Source organism: Bos taurus, chromosome 7 (assembly GCF_002263795.3).
Source record: "Bos taurus isolate L1 Dominette 01449 registration number 42190680 breed Hereford chromosome 7, ARS-UCD2.0, whole genome shotgun sequence".
Classification (NCBI taxonomy): Eukaryota; Metazoa; Chordata; class Mammalia; order Artiodactyla; family Bovidae; genus Bos; species Bos taurus.
In genome coordinates, this window is record NC_037334.1 from 3,812,249 (window position 1) to 3,827,668 (window position 15,420).

Sequence of the window (15,420 nt, forward strand, 5' to 3'; positions counted from 1 at the left end):
AAGGGGCGGGGGAGCGTCTGTCCAGACAGAAACAGTGTTTACAAAAGAGGAAATTGAGGCCCACACAGGTATCACTTGCCGAAGAACAGCCAGGATTGGCACCCAGCTATGTCTGAAGTGGGGTGGGGAGGTGGTGGAAGCTCCCCTTAGTGTTTGGTACCTTCCTTGGTGAGGCAAAGGAGTGTGCCGGTCATTCTTTTTTAATTGTAGAACAGTTACAATACACTTTACAATACTGTGATGGTTTTCACACTATGAATCGGCCACAGGTACACACGCCCCCCCCCACCCCTATACCCGCCGTCCCACTCCTCCTTTCATTCATGCTCTGTTCATCCAGGCATTTTTTGAGCAACTGCTGTGTGCAAGGCACTGGGACACAGCCAAGTGACTTGGATCCATCCGTGCTCCCAGTGAGGGAGCACGTGGCAAGTGTAAGAATGGCGTGAAGATAAAATAATTTAAGTTATGCTAAATGCCAGGTGGGGGTGAGCAAGGAGGGGCTGAAGGGAAGGAATCAAACACTGGAAACAGGAGTGCTCCCAGGAGAGGATGGAGCTGGTGTGTCTGAATAAGGAACTCCCATAGCTGGAATGGAGGTAGAGAGGTAAAGGGGTATGTGTCTGGTGTCTGGAGAGGGACCCCACAGGGTCTGGGGAAGGCTGGGGGTCATTTCGCTTGTGATGAGGTTACTGAGCGTAGTGACAGTGGCTGTTGTCATTTGGGTGTATGGGAAGCAGCTCCCTCGGTGCTCCTCCTGTCTGCCTCCACCAGAGCCCGGGTCCCTGAGGAGAGTGGTCCTTTTCTGCTCCCTCCCTCTCCATGGCTCTCAGGGATTATGCACCAGCTCTCCCTCCACTCCCTTGGGGATTATGCGCCAGCTCTCCTTCCACTCCCTTCAAACAGGATGTGGTCCCAACCACCTCATTTTACAGAGCAAGAAGCAGGGTGAGAAGAGGGAAATGTCTTGCTCACTCAAGAAAAAGCTCACATCCTTTCCCCGTGCCCCCAAGGCCCAGGCACACCGCTTTCCTCTGTCCTCAACCTGCCTTGCTTGGTCTCATCTCTGACCATTTGCATGGGCTGACGCCACTCCCAGCGCTTTTCCCTTCTCTTCATGCAAGACTTGGCCTAAAAAGGGCACCTCACGAAGCGCCCTTCTTTCCCTCCTCACCGCCCTCACGAGGTGTGCTCCCAATGGTTGCGGTAGGGCACGTGCCTTGTTGTGCCCTCTGATTACTGTGTGTGAGCAGTGGGCCTGGGGTCCTTCCCCTCCTGGCCACACCCATGACTCAGTTACGAGGGGACAGGGTCTCAGGAACCAGGCTGGTGGTGTCCCATCTGTTATCTGGAGAAGATGCTTAAGACTTGCCCTCCCTCTGTTGAGGAGCCTGGGTGCCTGATCCAGCAGACGCACTTGAAGAGGGGGCTGTGGAACCCCAGAAATGGGCTTCTCTCAGTGTTGAGGGGTGTGGGTGCAATCAGCACGTGTCAGAGGTGACAGGCTTGAGTTTAACTTCAGTAGTGTCTTGTACCTGTTCTGTGCCTTGCCCAGGTGAGACCAGGCTGGCCATGGCCACAGGGGAGGGAAGTCAGACCCCAGGCTGGAGGCAGAGATGCCCCAATAACAAGCGGCAGCAATAGATAGATAGATAAATGAAAAAAGCACCTAGGAAAACAAGGGGACGCTTTATGCATATTGGAGTTCAAAGTGCTCACAGGTTTCATTTTGTGAGTAAACCTTTGAAACAGTGTGTCAACCTCTGAAAACAAATTTGCACCAGGAATTGTTTTCAAAACCAGGTGGCTCCCACACTGCACCATCTGTCCTGCAGCAGACACCCAATGCTGAGCCAGAAAAGCCCACCACTCTGGGATGGAGGCTGTTGATGGCTAGAACCCAAGCCAAGGGGCAGAATTCACTGCATTCTCACTGCATGCACTCCCGGGGCCTGTGGGTAAACAGGCCACAAAGCGCCACCCAGAGGTAAGGCCGTAGCATCCAGTTGGGTACGTGCTGGTGTGCCAACTCATGTCTGACTCCTTGCAACCCGATGGACCATGTAGCCCGCCTGGCTCTCTGCCCATGGGATTCTCCAGGCAAGAACACTGGAGTGGCTTGCCATGCCCTCCTCCAGGGGATCTTCCTCACCCAGGGATCGAACCCGCATCTCTCATGCCTCCTGCACTGGTAGATGGGTTCTTTACCACTAGTACCACCTGGGAAGCCCCAGCAACCAGTTCCATTCTGTTCTGTTCAGTCGCTCAAGTCGTACCCGACTCTGCGATGGACAGGGAAGCCTGGCGTGCTGCAGTCCACAGGGTTGTAGAGTCAGACACGACTGAGCTATTCACCTCAAGTATCCAGCTGGGGAAGACTAAATCCCCATGGCAAGCGAGATCTGAAAGAAGCCCATGGAAACAAGTGTCTGATCCTTCGCTTACCTGTTAAGAAAGGATCATCCTGCCATCCCATCTCCAAGCTGCCCCAAAGCTGGGAGGAAAACAATGCGGGACCCCAAGGCCGAGCAGTCAAAAAGAAAACACAGCCAACACATCATCCGTTTCTTTATTGTCCTTCAGATTCTAAAACTTCATGACACAACACATAGCCACTGATTCCAGCGTCTTTATTAGAACTTCTATGCCGCCTTGGTGGTCACTTTGTTTTTTAACATTATTATCAAAGTCACAATAAATACAAGTGACAACCTCCTCCCCCTAATCAAAACAAACCACCTCCCAAATACCCTACACTGGTGTGACTATTACTTTTTAAGGATTATAAAACTTTAGCTGTCCTTTAAAAAAAAAACTCAGTCCAACTTCTTTAGGCAAACGCCATGTGCAGCATAACCAGGCATCGAAGAAAAACCCTATGGCAGAGCAGCAAGGGCCGTCTTTCCATTACCCACGCCTGTGATGAGAACGTATGATTTATACAGAGGACTCCTCCCGTGTCTCCCCAGCCACAGCAGTGACTCGTGGGCCACTCGGGAGCCATGCAGGGGTGTCCTGTCGCCTCTTTCAGTGACCTTTTGCTTCCAGACCACAGCCACCACCCACCCCTACCTCCCAGAGCAGTCACTCTTGACCTTGTCAACGGTGTGGGTCCCAAAAGATACACCCGGGACCCTGAGGACTAGGGTCCCCACAACAGTCGGGATGGCCAGAGCCATGGGCAGCTGAGTGGACGCAGTTACACCACGGGCACCTGCGGGCCTCCGCACACAGGCATTTCAGATGGGAAAGGGAGCCTGGTGAGCCCTGCACCCCAGTCCACGTAACAGCCAACGTTCTGAAGAGTTTCCAGGTGCCACTGGGGGTTCCTGCTGCAGATTACTGGGCAGTTACAATTGTCATTTGGGACTGGGGGCTCCCACGTTCTCTGGTTCTCCTGGGAACCAGATCCTCTCAGCCTACAGACTCCCAGAACCGTGGCCCATTTTGAGGGGTCGGCTTTGGGGCTGGGAGAATACCCTTAATGTTAACATCCTTCCCATACTTGAAAGGTATTTAATGCCCTTTCTTAATAACATCATAAATTTCACCACAGAACCATGCACTTGAGGCTTATAGGAGTGACAATGCAAAGGGGAAACTAAAGGGAAAAAGAGGGGGATAGAAGTTTTGAGACAGGGGAAATGAATCAAGATTAAGGCATCTCACCTCCTGGATCCCCCCCTTTTTTTCTTGATCCCTTTTTAAAAAGCTACATTTATGTCACAGTAAGTCCTACCAATGGGAATGTTCCTGCAAATGCTGGGCTGGAGGAGGCAGAGAACGGGTCAGGGCCCAGCCACCGCGTCCTCTGCCCACGGCGGTCAGTCTGTACTCAGCTCACAAGGTCTAGGCAGTAGCCTGGAGAAGTCTGGCCAGATGAGGTGAGGAGAGGTGGATCCTGAGCATGGTGGAGAGTGATGGGGCGAGGATCCGGGGCCAATGCGAGTGGCTTGGTTTTGAGCCCCGGATCACAGACCTTGTCAAGCCCTGTGGGGCTGCAGCCGCCCTGGGCACACCCACTGCAGAGGTGACCCTGGCCAAGACGCCCGAGTTGCTGCATGGCACTGAGGTCAGTTTGCCCGGGTCTGCCAGCTGGGCACTCCTGGTAGGATTTGGGAGTTTTGGCCCATGTCATCGAACAGAGAGAGCTAACAGCTCAGAGTAGTATAAGACAGGTATTTATTTGCCAGGCACACAGAAAAATGCGAGGAATAGAAATGCTTGCATACTCTTGATTTTTTGGTGTAAAAACACACCCTTCCCCACTCCCCCCTCCCCCAAAGGTCAATTTCCCCTTTTCCCCAAATCCCTGGATCTTGGAATGAAAGCCACCATTCTCCAGCCCTCCCCTCCTTCAGGCCACCTTCATTATGCACTCAAAACAAAAATCAATGAGAAATTTAGGGCTTTAGACAACAAAAAATTCAAACATTTTGCAAAACTAGGTCTTCTATTGCATGTCAAAAATGTCTTCTAAACACGGATATTCACACAACATGAGGGGGGGTTAAATGAGCCTTTATTAGAACGGTGCAGCAGTGTATTTGAGGAAGGTGGCCCTACAAAATAAGAATTTTAAATTAAGTCCCTAACTGCATGGACAGGAAAACCAGGGCTGGGGCTGAAGTGAGGAGCAGCGTACCCCGTCTCCACACGTGTGTGCATGCACACATGACACCCTCACACCTGCACAGAGCTGGCCCATGTGCAGCACACACACAACAGCTTCTGCCTTTCCTCATGGACTGATTTTTAAGGAGAGGGAGAAAACAGAACAGAACACAGCTAAGCGCAGACCTGATCCTTTGAGACGTTTCTGTAGACGCTAGGGGGTTAAAAAAAAGTCTGAAGGCAGACCCTGGCAGCATGGCCCTGCTTTTCAAGGGAGCTTCTAAACTAGACCCAAACGCAAACCCTGAAGTCTGGGGGTGTGTGGGCGCCCCCCCACACGCACGTGCCTGACAGGAGCACAGGCCAGGGCTCAGGATGCTGTCCATCAAAATAAGGAGGAAGAGAAAAGGAAACAATTTAATAAAGTAAATCACCACCACAACAAAAAACACAAGGGCCGGGCCCCTTCGACTTCCTGCTCCAGCTCTGGGTGTGGCTGCCGACTCTCCCCTCCCTACTCAGGCCCCAGGGTCCCAGGCTCCCTGGCTTGGTCTGGGTTGCAGTTTGTTCTTCTGCTTAAGTGTGGAAGGTCGGAGGATGTCTCCGGGATGAGCAGCAGCAGAGGCCTTCTGCTGGAGTGAGGGCTGGGGGGTCAGCACCCCACCCCCCAGGGCACTGGGGTTGCGCTTGGCAGGGAACCCAGGGAACCCTGGGTCTGCACCGTTTACATTAAACTCCATCATCGTGAGGTGATTTTAAAAAATCTGTCAATCTAGGGATTGCCATGAAGAAAGGCAGTCAAAGATTAGGAGGCTAAGACGGGGGCAAAGCAAAACAGAACAACGCTCCGCCCCACTTCCGCAGCGCCGGGCAGCCCGAGCGTGTCACAGTGTCTGGGCGCGCCGTCCACGAGCCCTGCCAGGGGCTGAGGGAGGGCCAGGAGCAGAGCCGGCCCCGAGGTCCGCTTTTCTGCTGGTGTTGGGCAAACTAAAGGCAAAGAAAGGAAGGAAGCCCACGGGAAAGGTCCCCAGTATGAATCCTGGTCCACCTGTGGAGCGCCCCTCCGTGACGCGACGAGACTCTGTAGCCAAGACTGGAGCTCTCACTTCGGCAGCGTGGCCTGCGCGCGCTCACCCTCTTGGGGAGCGGGGTATCTTCCCGAGCGGAGGGTGGTGGGGCCAGGTGGGAGGGAGGGAGCCTGTTCTCCACTGGGCCTGGCTCGCACTATTTCCACGTGGCTGACTGGGGGATGGAGCGGGGCGGGATCATGTCCAGGAGGTACTCCCGCTGGCGGTCCACGGCTGAGGAGGTCTTGTGCACCGCCAAGCTCGGGCTGACAAACGCGAGGGCCCCGCCTGCGACAGGACAGAGCAAGAGGCCACAACGGCCCCGGTCAGGGGAGGCTCCGGGGAAGACCCCCGGCTCGGCTGGGCCCACTGGGCACAGGTGGCACACAGGCCAGCTTGGGGAAGCCCCTAAAGCCTCCAACCAGCACACTCTGGGCTCTGGGCTGGCACGAAGCAAAGACTGTTCTGAAGCCCCGGCAGCAGCGGGGACCCAAGTTAATCTATTTTGTGGAACAAGACTTCCAAACTGAATGCACCACAGAACCCTCCATGAGCATTCAAGGGCAGCGCTCCAGAAACCCGGAGGTCCTGCCAGGTCCTGCCCAGCTTTCCTCAAACCACCATCCAGAAACCCAGGGCAACCAGGAGTGCCGCTCCTAAGCCATGACACTTTCGTATCTAGTCGTACAAGTATTTGAAGAGAGCAACTATTTATGCCCTCATGTTCTGCTTCAAACGCTACCTGTAGTGCGCAGTTTTCCCATGGGTGCTACCACTGTGCACACATACGTAGTCTCCTGTGTGACTTTTCCCATATACTTTCAAAATTCCGCCCCCAAAATTTTCTGACCAGCCTATGAGTTTTTGCTGCCATCAGTCTGGCATGTTCACAAATGCTCTCTGCTCTCCAGGAGAGCTGGATTCTGCTGCAGTTGGATGACCCCTCCCCACCCTCCAGCAGGCTCTGCTCTTTGGGCGTGTTTCTAACTCGAGGTCAGCCGCACGCACAGCCGGCTTTTCTGTGCTGTGTTTCCACTGACAGTCCTCTCCCAGTTCTGACTATTGAGATGGACTCTCATGATGGCGCCTCTTCTTCCTACAGGGACCTGGGGGTGGGCTGGGGAGGGAGACGGGAGAGAGCTCTCACCCTTCTCCTCCTCTCGGCCCTCTGTGCCGAGACGTCACTTTCCAATTACTGATGGACACAAGAGATATTTAACATTCATCTCAAGGCGAGCACAAGAGTAAGGAAAAGCAGGAAAGTGGTGTGGGGGGCGGCCAGAGGACAACCCTGGGAAGGGGGAGCTGTGGCAGACGGGCGCAGCCACCAGGGGTCTCCGCCTCCCCAAGCTGAGTCTCAGATGCCTGCTCCTCACAGGGCTCTGCTGCCCACCTCCCCAGGGGCCCCCTCCTCCTGCCTCCTTCTATCCTGCACTTTGTACCATCTGACCTGCCCAAGCGGGCAGGACTTTCCCACAGAGTGGGGCATGAAGGACACCGGGTCAGCACACCGTGAAAGGTACGCTGTAGCAGCAGAAACAAACATTCTCTGTGGCAGAAGGAGGAGGGCTGACAGGCACTGCCTGAACTGGTTCTGTCCCACATTTTGGGTCAAGAGCTGAGAGTCTAGGTATGGGGGTGGAGATACCAAGTGTGATTAGCATTTATCCAGGGCTACCACTAGTTCAGGGTGTCCTATTCAGCAAACAGAGAGGTGAGGCTGTAGTCTCGGAGGCAGCTGCTCTTAAGAAAGCAAGTACAGGTTCAGGACCCTGGCGCCACAACCTGGGCGTGTGCATGCCTCTGTTAAAAGTAAGGACGAGAAGGGCCCGCCCCTGGGGAGGTCCCCGCTGAGCCCCTCCAGGGCCGCCCACCTGTACTCAGGGGCGCCTTCTTCCAGTTGGAGGTGGTGCTGCCCTTGCCAGCGCTCACGGCCCTCTCAGAATGTCTGCCCGTCCTGCCGACGAGGGTGGTGGCCGAGGCTGCGTTCTGCAGTTTGGGCGACTGGCTGAATGTGTGCAGGATGCCTCGGGGCGTTGTGGCCGAGCCCCGGGACAGCTGGCTGGAGGCCTGTGGGGGAGAGAGAGGGCCACAGCTCACACAGGGAAGGGGGCTGCGGAGGGCACGGTGCTCAGCGCAGCCTCTCCTTGATCTAGCTGACCTCTTCCCACCCACACGGGATCCCGGAAGTCCAACATCAGGAGACTAGGTAAGTTGCATCGAGACAGGAGGGGAAGGAGGAAGGGAAAGAGAGCGAGAGACAGACAAGACAGACGGACGGACGGACGCAGGCAGTGTGACAGTCGGCGACTGACGCGGTCACGGTCGGGGGCGTGAGGGCTGGTTGGTTGTGCGGTGCGGGGGGCTCCCGGCGCCCCAGTTCTGACCTGTAGCACAGCCCCGTTACTCCAGTCGCGGGCCTCTCCTGAGCGGAACGCCAACTTCCGCCGGGGTTTTATGACCTACACAAACGGGGGTTGAAAGCGAGGTCAGCGCCGCCCAGAGGCTGAGCTCAGCGACCACGCAGCCGAGGGGCAGCAGCTGTGGCCGCGCGAGGCCGAGTCCCCACAAGGACAGCGGTTTCCTGAGGCAGCACCGCCATCCACTGTGCAGGGGTCTTGAGGAGATGAGTTTGTTAGATGAATTATCAATGACTTCCAAGGACACAAAAAATTGCCAACAGGGAGCTTTGGGTCTACAAGGGGTGGGAAAACAGAACATTAGAAAAAAAAGGGCAGCCAAAAAAACTTGATTTCAAACTTGTTTCTCTCCTTAATTTAGCTAGAACATTTCTTCCAGCGCCCCTTTTGCAGCTCAATGTGGCTTTCAGAAAAGTCCTTTCAGACAAGAAGTACTTGTCAGCCGGCAAACTGCGAGTGAAAGCTACAAAATCTAAAGAAACTGCAAATTAGTATTTTCACCACCAAAAGCCACCATTAAATGCAATTTAGACGCACAGTTAACAACCAGGCAGAAGATCGCCGAGTGTGGGAGAGAATGCCGGAACATCCTGCCTGCCAGCGACAGCTCCTTGCCGAGGGAGCGAGGAACAAGACCCCTCTCTGGGAGGGCACTGTCCGTCCACCCCCTCGCGGCTCTCACCTGCTTCAGCACAGGGTGCGGGGCACTGGCGGGCTCGGCCTTGGCCTGCGCGGGGGCGGCACCCTGCTGCAGGAGACGCTGCTCGATCTCCTGCTCCTGCTGGAGCGCCTTCACGAAGGCGGCCTTCAGGCGGCTCGTGTGCTCCACCTTGAGCGCCTTCTTCTGGTTGGACGCCATGCAGTTCTCGCACATGATGGTGCCGCCCTTCTCCTCCCGCCAGCGGCACGTGAAGTCTGTCTTGCACTGTGCGCACATGTAGGGCTCCCGGGAGAGCACGACGGCAGCCGACATCCTGCCCGCTGCAGGGGGGAGACAAACGCGGCTCACATCGGAGGAGTGGGAACAGCACAGCCAGAGCCTGCACCACCCCCAGGAGGGATGTGCACGCTGGCAGAGCCCAGGCAGCGCCCTGGGTCAGGGGGTCCAACTGGCATCGGGACACCGAGGCCCCGACGTTCGTTCCCTCGGCACACACACGGGTGCCAACTGCGTGCAGACACAGGACCAGCCTCCAGAAGCTCTGCTGCAGAAACAGCGCTGACGCGCTTTAGAAAACACCGTGGGCTCGGCATCCTCCATACCAACTCTCAGACACCCGGCTTCTCCCGGCCATCCTTCCTACCCACAGGGCTGGCATTTCCCACCCTCCTGCACGGCATCACCTGTGGGGGAGACGGTGGCCACTCCAGGCCCCACCTTGTAAGGTGATGGCACCCTTGCCAAGGGGCGAGGTAACCGCATCTATAAAGTGCTCACGACAGACACTGTGCCTGGCGTCCTGTGCGCAGCAGGGCGTCCAGGCCGCGTGACAAGCTCTTAAGGGGACACCCCTACCGCCCTGTCTCAAGAAGAAACAGCCTGGGGAGCTGAAGTGACTGTGCACGGCTGGCCAGACACACAGCCAGATGCCCTGGGGAACGGGAACTTGGTGGCACTCAGCTCCAGGAGGGGTGACCAGGGCAGCCACAAAAAGCGCCTGCTGAGGTGTGAGGTCATGCTTTCTTCAGTGTGTATACACACACACATGTGCCATCCAAAATGCATTAAGGGGTAACTCTGCCTTTTGTTTCTATCTCTTCCATGGGCAGCACTCAAAGTTCAACAGCCTCCTGGGGTCATGCACCATGATGTGGAGAGACCCCGGGCACCCCATCCTGCCTGGGGCCTGGCTGAGTTGCCTCTACCTGCTGAGGGGCTGCAGTGGGGGATCTGACTCTAGGGGGCTCCTGCCACTCCACAGAGCAGACAGGACGCCACCTGCCCAAGCTGCCGGAGGCCCCAGGGTCCACCGTGGGCCCCAGCTCCGGTCCCCAGCCTGGATCTTCTCCTTCCACACGCCCACCCCGAGGAGGTGGCCCCTGCTGCCCAGGCAGCGGTGGCTGCCCTCGGTGTCAGAGCCCCCTCAGGCAGGACTCAGGGCCTCCTCTCACGGCTAGGGCCTGTTTTCTGACGACAGGGGATGGAGACTGACCCCTGACGAGAACAAGCGCAGACAGACTAGTCTGGGAGAGCAGGTGCCCAGCACAGGCCAGTGCAAGGCCGGCGGGCACTGCAGCCTCCTGCCTGCCACACCACACAAGCCTGGTAGCAGCTCTTTTGCCAACCTGACCTCATCCCAAAGGAGTCACTGAAGGAGTGCAGACACGTCCGAGCTGTGTCAGAGCCCACATCTCTCCTCCCTGGGCCTGGCCGTGGGCCCCCAGATCCTCCGGTGCAGTCCACCTGGCCACCCCCGGCCCTGAGGAGGTTTAGCGCTGTCCACTCTTCAGCACGGATGAGCCCACGCGGGGAGGCAATCCAGGCTGGCTGGCCAATCGGCATCACCACGCACCCAATTTAAGGACAGAAGAGCCCTCAGTTCCGCATCCGCTGGTGACTCCCTCGGGGCAAACCTGACTTCCTACTTTCCAGCATCCTTTTTCCTCACTACCCCGTGTGTGCGCTTTCATTCCTAAAACCTCTTAACATGCAGGTGGCTTTCCAGACCTTCCAGAGAAGGTGATAATGTGAAGCTGGCCCAGGCACAGGCATCCATCCCTAACGTGGGGACTCAGTGCTCTGCAAAGCTCCACCTTTCCCCAGCTCTCAGAGGAGGCCCCATCAGAAAGAAGCTGCCTACTGTACATGTAAGAAGTGATCTAGGAGGAGAGGGAAAATAAACTGGGAGACTGGGATTGACGTATATACACTACCATATGTGAAATGGATAATAAGGACCTACTGTATAGCATGGGGAACGACTCAATTCTCTGTAATGACCTTCATGGGAATAGAATCTAAGCAAAAGTGGATATGTATATAACTGAAGTGTTTTGCTGTACAGCAGAGAAACCTAAACAACACTGTACATCAACTACACTTGACGAAAAACTTAAAAAAAAAAAAAAAAGAAAAGAAATTATCTAAACCTCAGAGCAAGTGAAGAACTGATGACGAGAGATCATCCACAATGTGCTCCAAGACAGCCGTGCGTACACAGCAGACGTGCCCACACGTGCTATGCATCGGAAACATGATGGAAACCTCAGCTTCAAGACGGAACACAGCCCTGGGCCCATGGCCTGCTCACCTTGTGTCTCCAGCAGGTTCTGCACCACCTCCTCCAGGCCGACCAGGTAGATGAATTCGTTGTTGGCAGCGCTGGGCAGGAAGTTCATCTCGGGGGCAGGGGGTTTGGGTGGGGGGATTTCAAGCAGCGTCTTCTCCAGCTGTTTGCGCAGTGCAAGCTTGGCGGCCGCCTGCCGACTGGCTGGAGAATCCGCAGCGGTGACCACAGAGGCCACGCTGCTGGGGGTGGAGTTGGCCTGAGCAGAGGTGGCTGTCGTTCCTTTCAGCGATGCTGGGGAGGGCTTTGGGGAGGCAATGACCTGGTCAGGGTGCCTGAGGGGCCCACCCTGAGGAGAACCCCACAGTCTGCACCATCAGCTACGCTAAGTCCTTACAAAAGTTAACTCCAGGTCAGCACCATCAGCTACTCTAATAAGTCCTTAAAAGTAACTCAGGAGCTGCCTGCCATCAACAAGCAACAGAAAAAAAGACATCACACTCGACTGCTCTGAGATGACCAAGCTTACGAATAACTTGTTGAGGTCTAGCTGATACCCAGATGACTTAAAAATCTGTAACCTGCTACACTCTATCAACTAAGGACACTCCTAAAGCCACCAGCATCACGGCGGGTGCCCCTGTGGTAGCCATCCCCGCCCAGGCGCATGGCCACTGCCCTGCCACTGTAGCCTGGTCCCCTCCAGCACAGGCCCGGGTGGCCCCCTTCCTTTGGCTGCAGAGGTGGCGCACTGTGGCACCAACGGCATCTCCCTCACGAGTACCTCTGTGTGCCCCCGCCCTTCACCCTTCTCCATCCTCACTGCTCCTGTGTTCCCCTCACCATCTTCTCGATCCTGGTGGCTGACCTTCCACCATCTCCTCGCTCCAGCCCACTTGCCACCCGACACTCAAATGCTCTCCCCCAAACTGGGAGCAGACCATGCCAGGACCCTTAAGCTTTCCGGGACCGAAGACCTTCTGGAAACAGGAAAGCTGTGTATACTGTCTGCAGGAAAATGCACGCACCTGACAACTGGTGTGCAACAGGCCGGGGGCCTCGGGGAGCCCATGACACTGGCCCGGGGGTCTCCAAAGGGCAGCGAGATGCCCCAGCACAGAGGGTGCTGCCACCGCACCTTGACCCGGCCACCGGCCTCTAACCGGCCAGCGCTTCGCTGTTCCCCTCGCCGGCTCCCTCGACCCCTCAGGGAGCAGAGCCGCGGATCACCACTGCCTGCCTGGCTGCCACCCTCCTGACATGAGGGCAGCATGACACACAGCAGGGATTTGATCAGCGTCTACGGGGTAGATCAACGGCCTGCCCAGGACATCTCCATTTGGGTAGCAGGACTGTCCTTGAACCTGACTTCAGAAGAGCACTGCTGGCCATGCTCTTATCTGAGAAAGGCAGACACGGATGAGCCACGCCAGAGGAGGAAGAGAAGCTAACTCGCACATCAACAAAAGCTCATGCGGACCCAGCCACTTCATCTGTCAGTGAGGATCTCAGCCTGCCGCCCTGGCTCCACCTTCCCCCACTCTGTTAGGTGAGAACAAACCCTCACCACCTCAGAGGCTCTGTACAGAGATGAAGGGTCACGTGGCTAAAAATAGATGCACTGGCGATGCAGGGACATCTGCAGACATTCCCCTCACGTGCCTGCGCCTGGCAGCGGTGGTAAAGAGGGCGGGGTGGGTGGAGGGGCCGGGGGAGCCTCTGGTGACCCCACCCTCACCCCCTGAGCAGTTATCTGCCTCTGCTAGACTGCAGAGGACAACAGGAAACTCCTGTCCACAGCCTTCATGACCCATCAAGGTCCAAGGAGCCACAGCACCATAGTCCACGGGCCTGGACTATCTGTCACACGACTCACCTGTGGGATGTTGACGAGCAGACTAGTGTTGGGGACATTGGCGACACGGATGAGGCCCTGCTGAATGATCCTCTGTCCCTGAATTTGCACACTGGGCACAGAAGCCCGGGGAGCCAGCAGGAGTGGCGGCGGCCCTGTGCTGGAATGTTGTCTGATGTTGTGGATTTGCTGTCGGGTGTGGGGCAGAGACAAGACAATGAGAGGCCAATAAAGAGAGACTGGGGGGAAGAGACCCAGTCTGAGCACCGGGGTCATTCTTGCGGGAGGGACGGTTGCTTGGGGCTGTTCCGTAAGCCGTGCTCACCTGGGCCCCCCTGACGAGCGGGGGCATGACGACCTGGGAGTTCGCCTGAGGCCCTAACTTTGAGGACGTCTGCTGCCCGCCACGGACCAGGGGTGGTGGGATGACACTGCCAGGCATCCGAGCTGAAGAGGTCTGTCAACAACAACAACCCTCAGATCTCACACAGCTTTTTAAACGGGTTTGTTGTTTTCATAAAGGTACATACGCATACCCACCAAAATAGGGGTGGTAGAAAAAAGCTAAAATGCCTACTTACTCTAAACACACAAAAGAACGAGGAACACAGACTCCCAACAAGAGCCAGGCCAACCTGGACTCACTCAGGATCGGGCACCCCCACGATAAGAAGCTAGCTGGGATCCACACTACCCGCTTGCTGGTCTGAGTTGCGGTCTCTGGCTTGAGTGAGGGCAGGTGGGCCTGGCCTGACCTCTGTCCTACAGCTGAAGTGGGAGCTCTGCCCATCGCGCCCTGTGGGCAGAGGAGGCTGTGACAGGCTCAGAAAGCTGCGCTGTGGTGGGGGCCCAGAGCGCCCAGGATCTCGGCCGTCTCTCCAGTCTCACTAGAGGGTCGTGGGAGGGGCCCTCCGAGCGTCTGTGTGATTCATGATGAACAGGGGCCCAGTTTGGGTACGGGGACGCAAATGTGACTGGCGTGGGTGCTCCCACTGGAAGGCCTCATTCTAGTCTTACGAGAAGGAATGAGCAGCCTTTTGCAGAAACCGGATCAGGGCTGCTCAGGAGCATGATGCAGAGTAAACACTGACCTGAAGTGATGGCTTGCCGGAAGGAATGTTCTGGGTGCCCCGTACGAGCGGGGGAGGGGTGGTCACGGAGCTCCCAGTGGAGCCTGCGGGCTGCAAGAGATCAGGACAGGCAGGAGATGAGAGGGCTACCAACCATGCTCCTCCCCACACATGATTCTCAGGAGCATTGCTTTTTTCTTTAAGAAGCATCAAGCTCTCAAAGGTTCTGCTTGCCTGCCACGTCACTGCAGCGGGAATTAACATGTTTGAAACACACAGGATGGATTTTCCAGGGCCCTTTACCCCTCTGCCCCAGGGTGCTTGGCATCACTGAGATTCGGGTGCCATCTCTGCCCTCCAGGGGACGATAAAAGGCTAGCGGGAAAGGCTGAGGCTTATTATATATATATATCAATCCCCACCCTGGTGAGAAACTGTTTGGTCCAGGCATACAGTCCACCAGGGACAGTGACAGACTTGGTCCCCATCACCAACTCTTCAGCCATCAACAAGGAAACAAGTAACGAGCAGGCTCATCCATCAGGGTATTAGCAGATGCCAGGCTTGGCCCACTTGTTTACTAGGTGTGGAGTGGGAGCTCGAGCAAATCCCCAAGTCAGACCACGACTGTCCTCCTGTCTCGCTCCCTTCAAGGCGGAAGCAGTGTCTACACACTGTCAGCTTGCACTGCCCGAGATGCATTCACTTTCTGGTTCACCGAGAGAGTCATCAGAACGTAAGGAAGGGGAGCCGTGTCACAGACCAGGAGCCTCTCCAGAATGGGATAACAAAAGAGGCCCACAAAACCAGCCTGACCTTGCATTACAGGGTAAGCCCCGTTTAGAAGCCGCACGAGGAGCGTGAGGCGTGGGGAGGTGGCGGGGCAGAAGCCCCGGGACACGGCCTCTGGGGTTGGGCATGGGCACCCTGAAGCAGGCGTTCAGCAGTCTGTCCAGAAATCCAGAGCGGCCCCTGCCGGCCACACAGGCACCCACAGGGCAGGACGCCCCACTGAAAGGGGTTCAGGACAGAGCTGTGTTTCCAGCACCTTCAGAGACGTCTGCTCTCCATTTCCCTGATGGGAGTCTACAGGGAATGAGGTTCTCATACTCAGATCCAGAATGTTCTAGGCTGAAATGTAGTCTGATCTCCTCTAAGCTAAATCCA

At 56.3% G+C, this 15,420-nt stretch overlaps 1 protein-coding gene across 7 annotated transcripts in view; it reads right to left on the reverse strand.

The window, feature by feature from the left end:
• Positions 1-2,553: 2,553 nt before the first annotated feature.
• GATAD2A (GATA zinc finger domain containing 2A) overlaps positions 2,554-15,420 on the reverse strand; it is a 98,465-nt gene continuing 85,598 nt past the window's right edge. For 6 of the 7 annotated variants that reach the window (NM_001103090.3, XM_024994028.2, XM_005208434.5 and 3 more), the window contains 8 exons: positions 14,275-14,364; positions 13,509-13,640; positions 13,205-13,372; positions 11,353-11,632; positions 8,784-9,082; positions 8,069-8,143; positions 7,556-7,751; positions 2,554-5,969 (listed from right to left, as the gene is read on the reverse strand). In NM_001103090.3, the coding sequence (NP_001096560.1) occupies positions 5,839-5,969; positions 7,556-7,751; positions 8,069-8,143; positions 8,784-9,082; positions 11,353-11,632; positions 13,205-13,372; positions 13,509-13,640; positions 14,275-14,364 (1,371 nt within the window). In that variant the 3' untranslated portion in view covers positions 2,554-5,838. The remainder of the gene's footprint in view (positions 5,970-7,555; positions 7,752-8,068; positions 8,144-8,783; positions 9,083-11,352; positions 11,633-13,204; positions 13,373-13,508; positions 13,641-14,274; positions 14,365-15,420) is intronic. The other variant, XM_010806523.4, reaches the window with a different exon arrangement.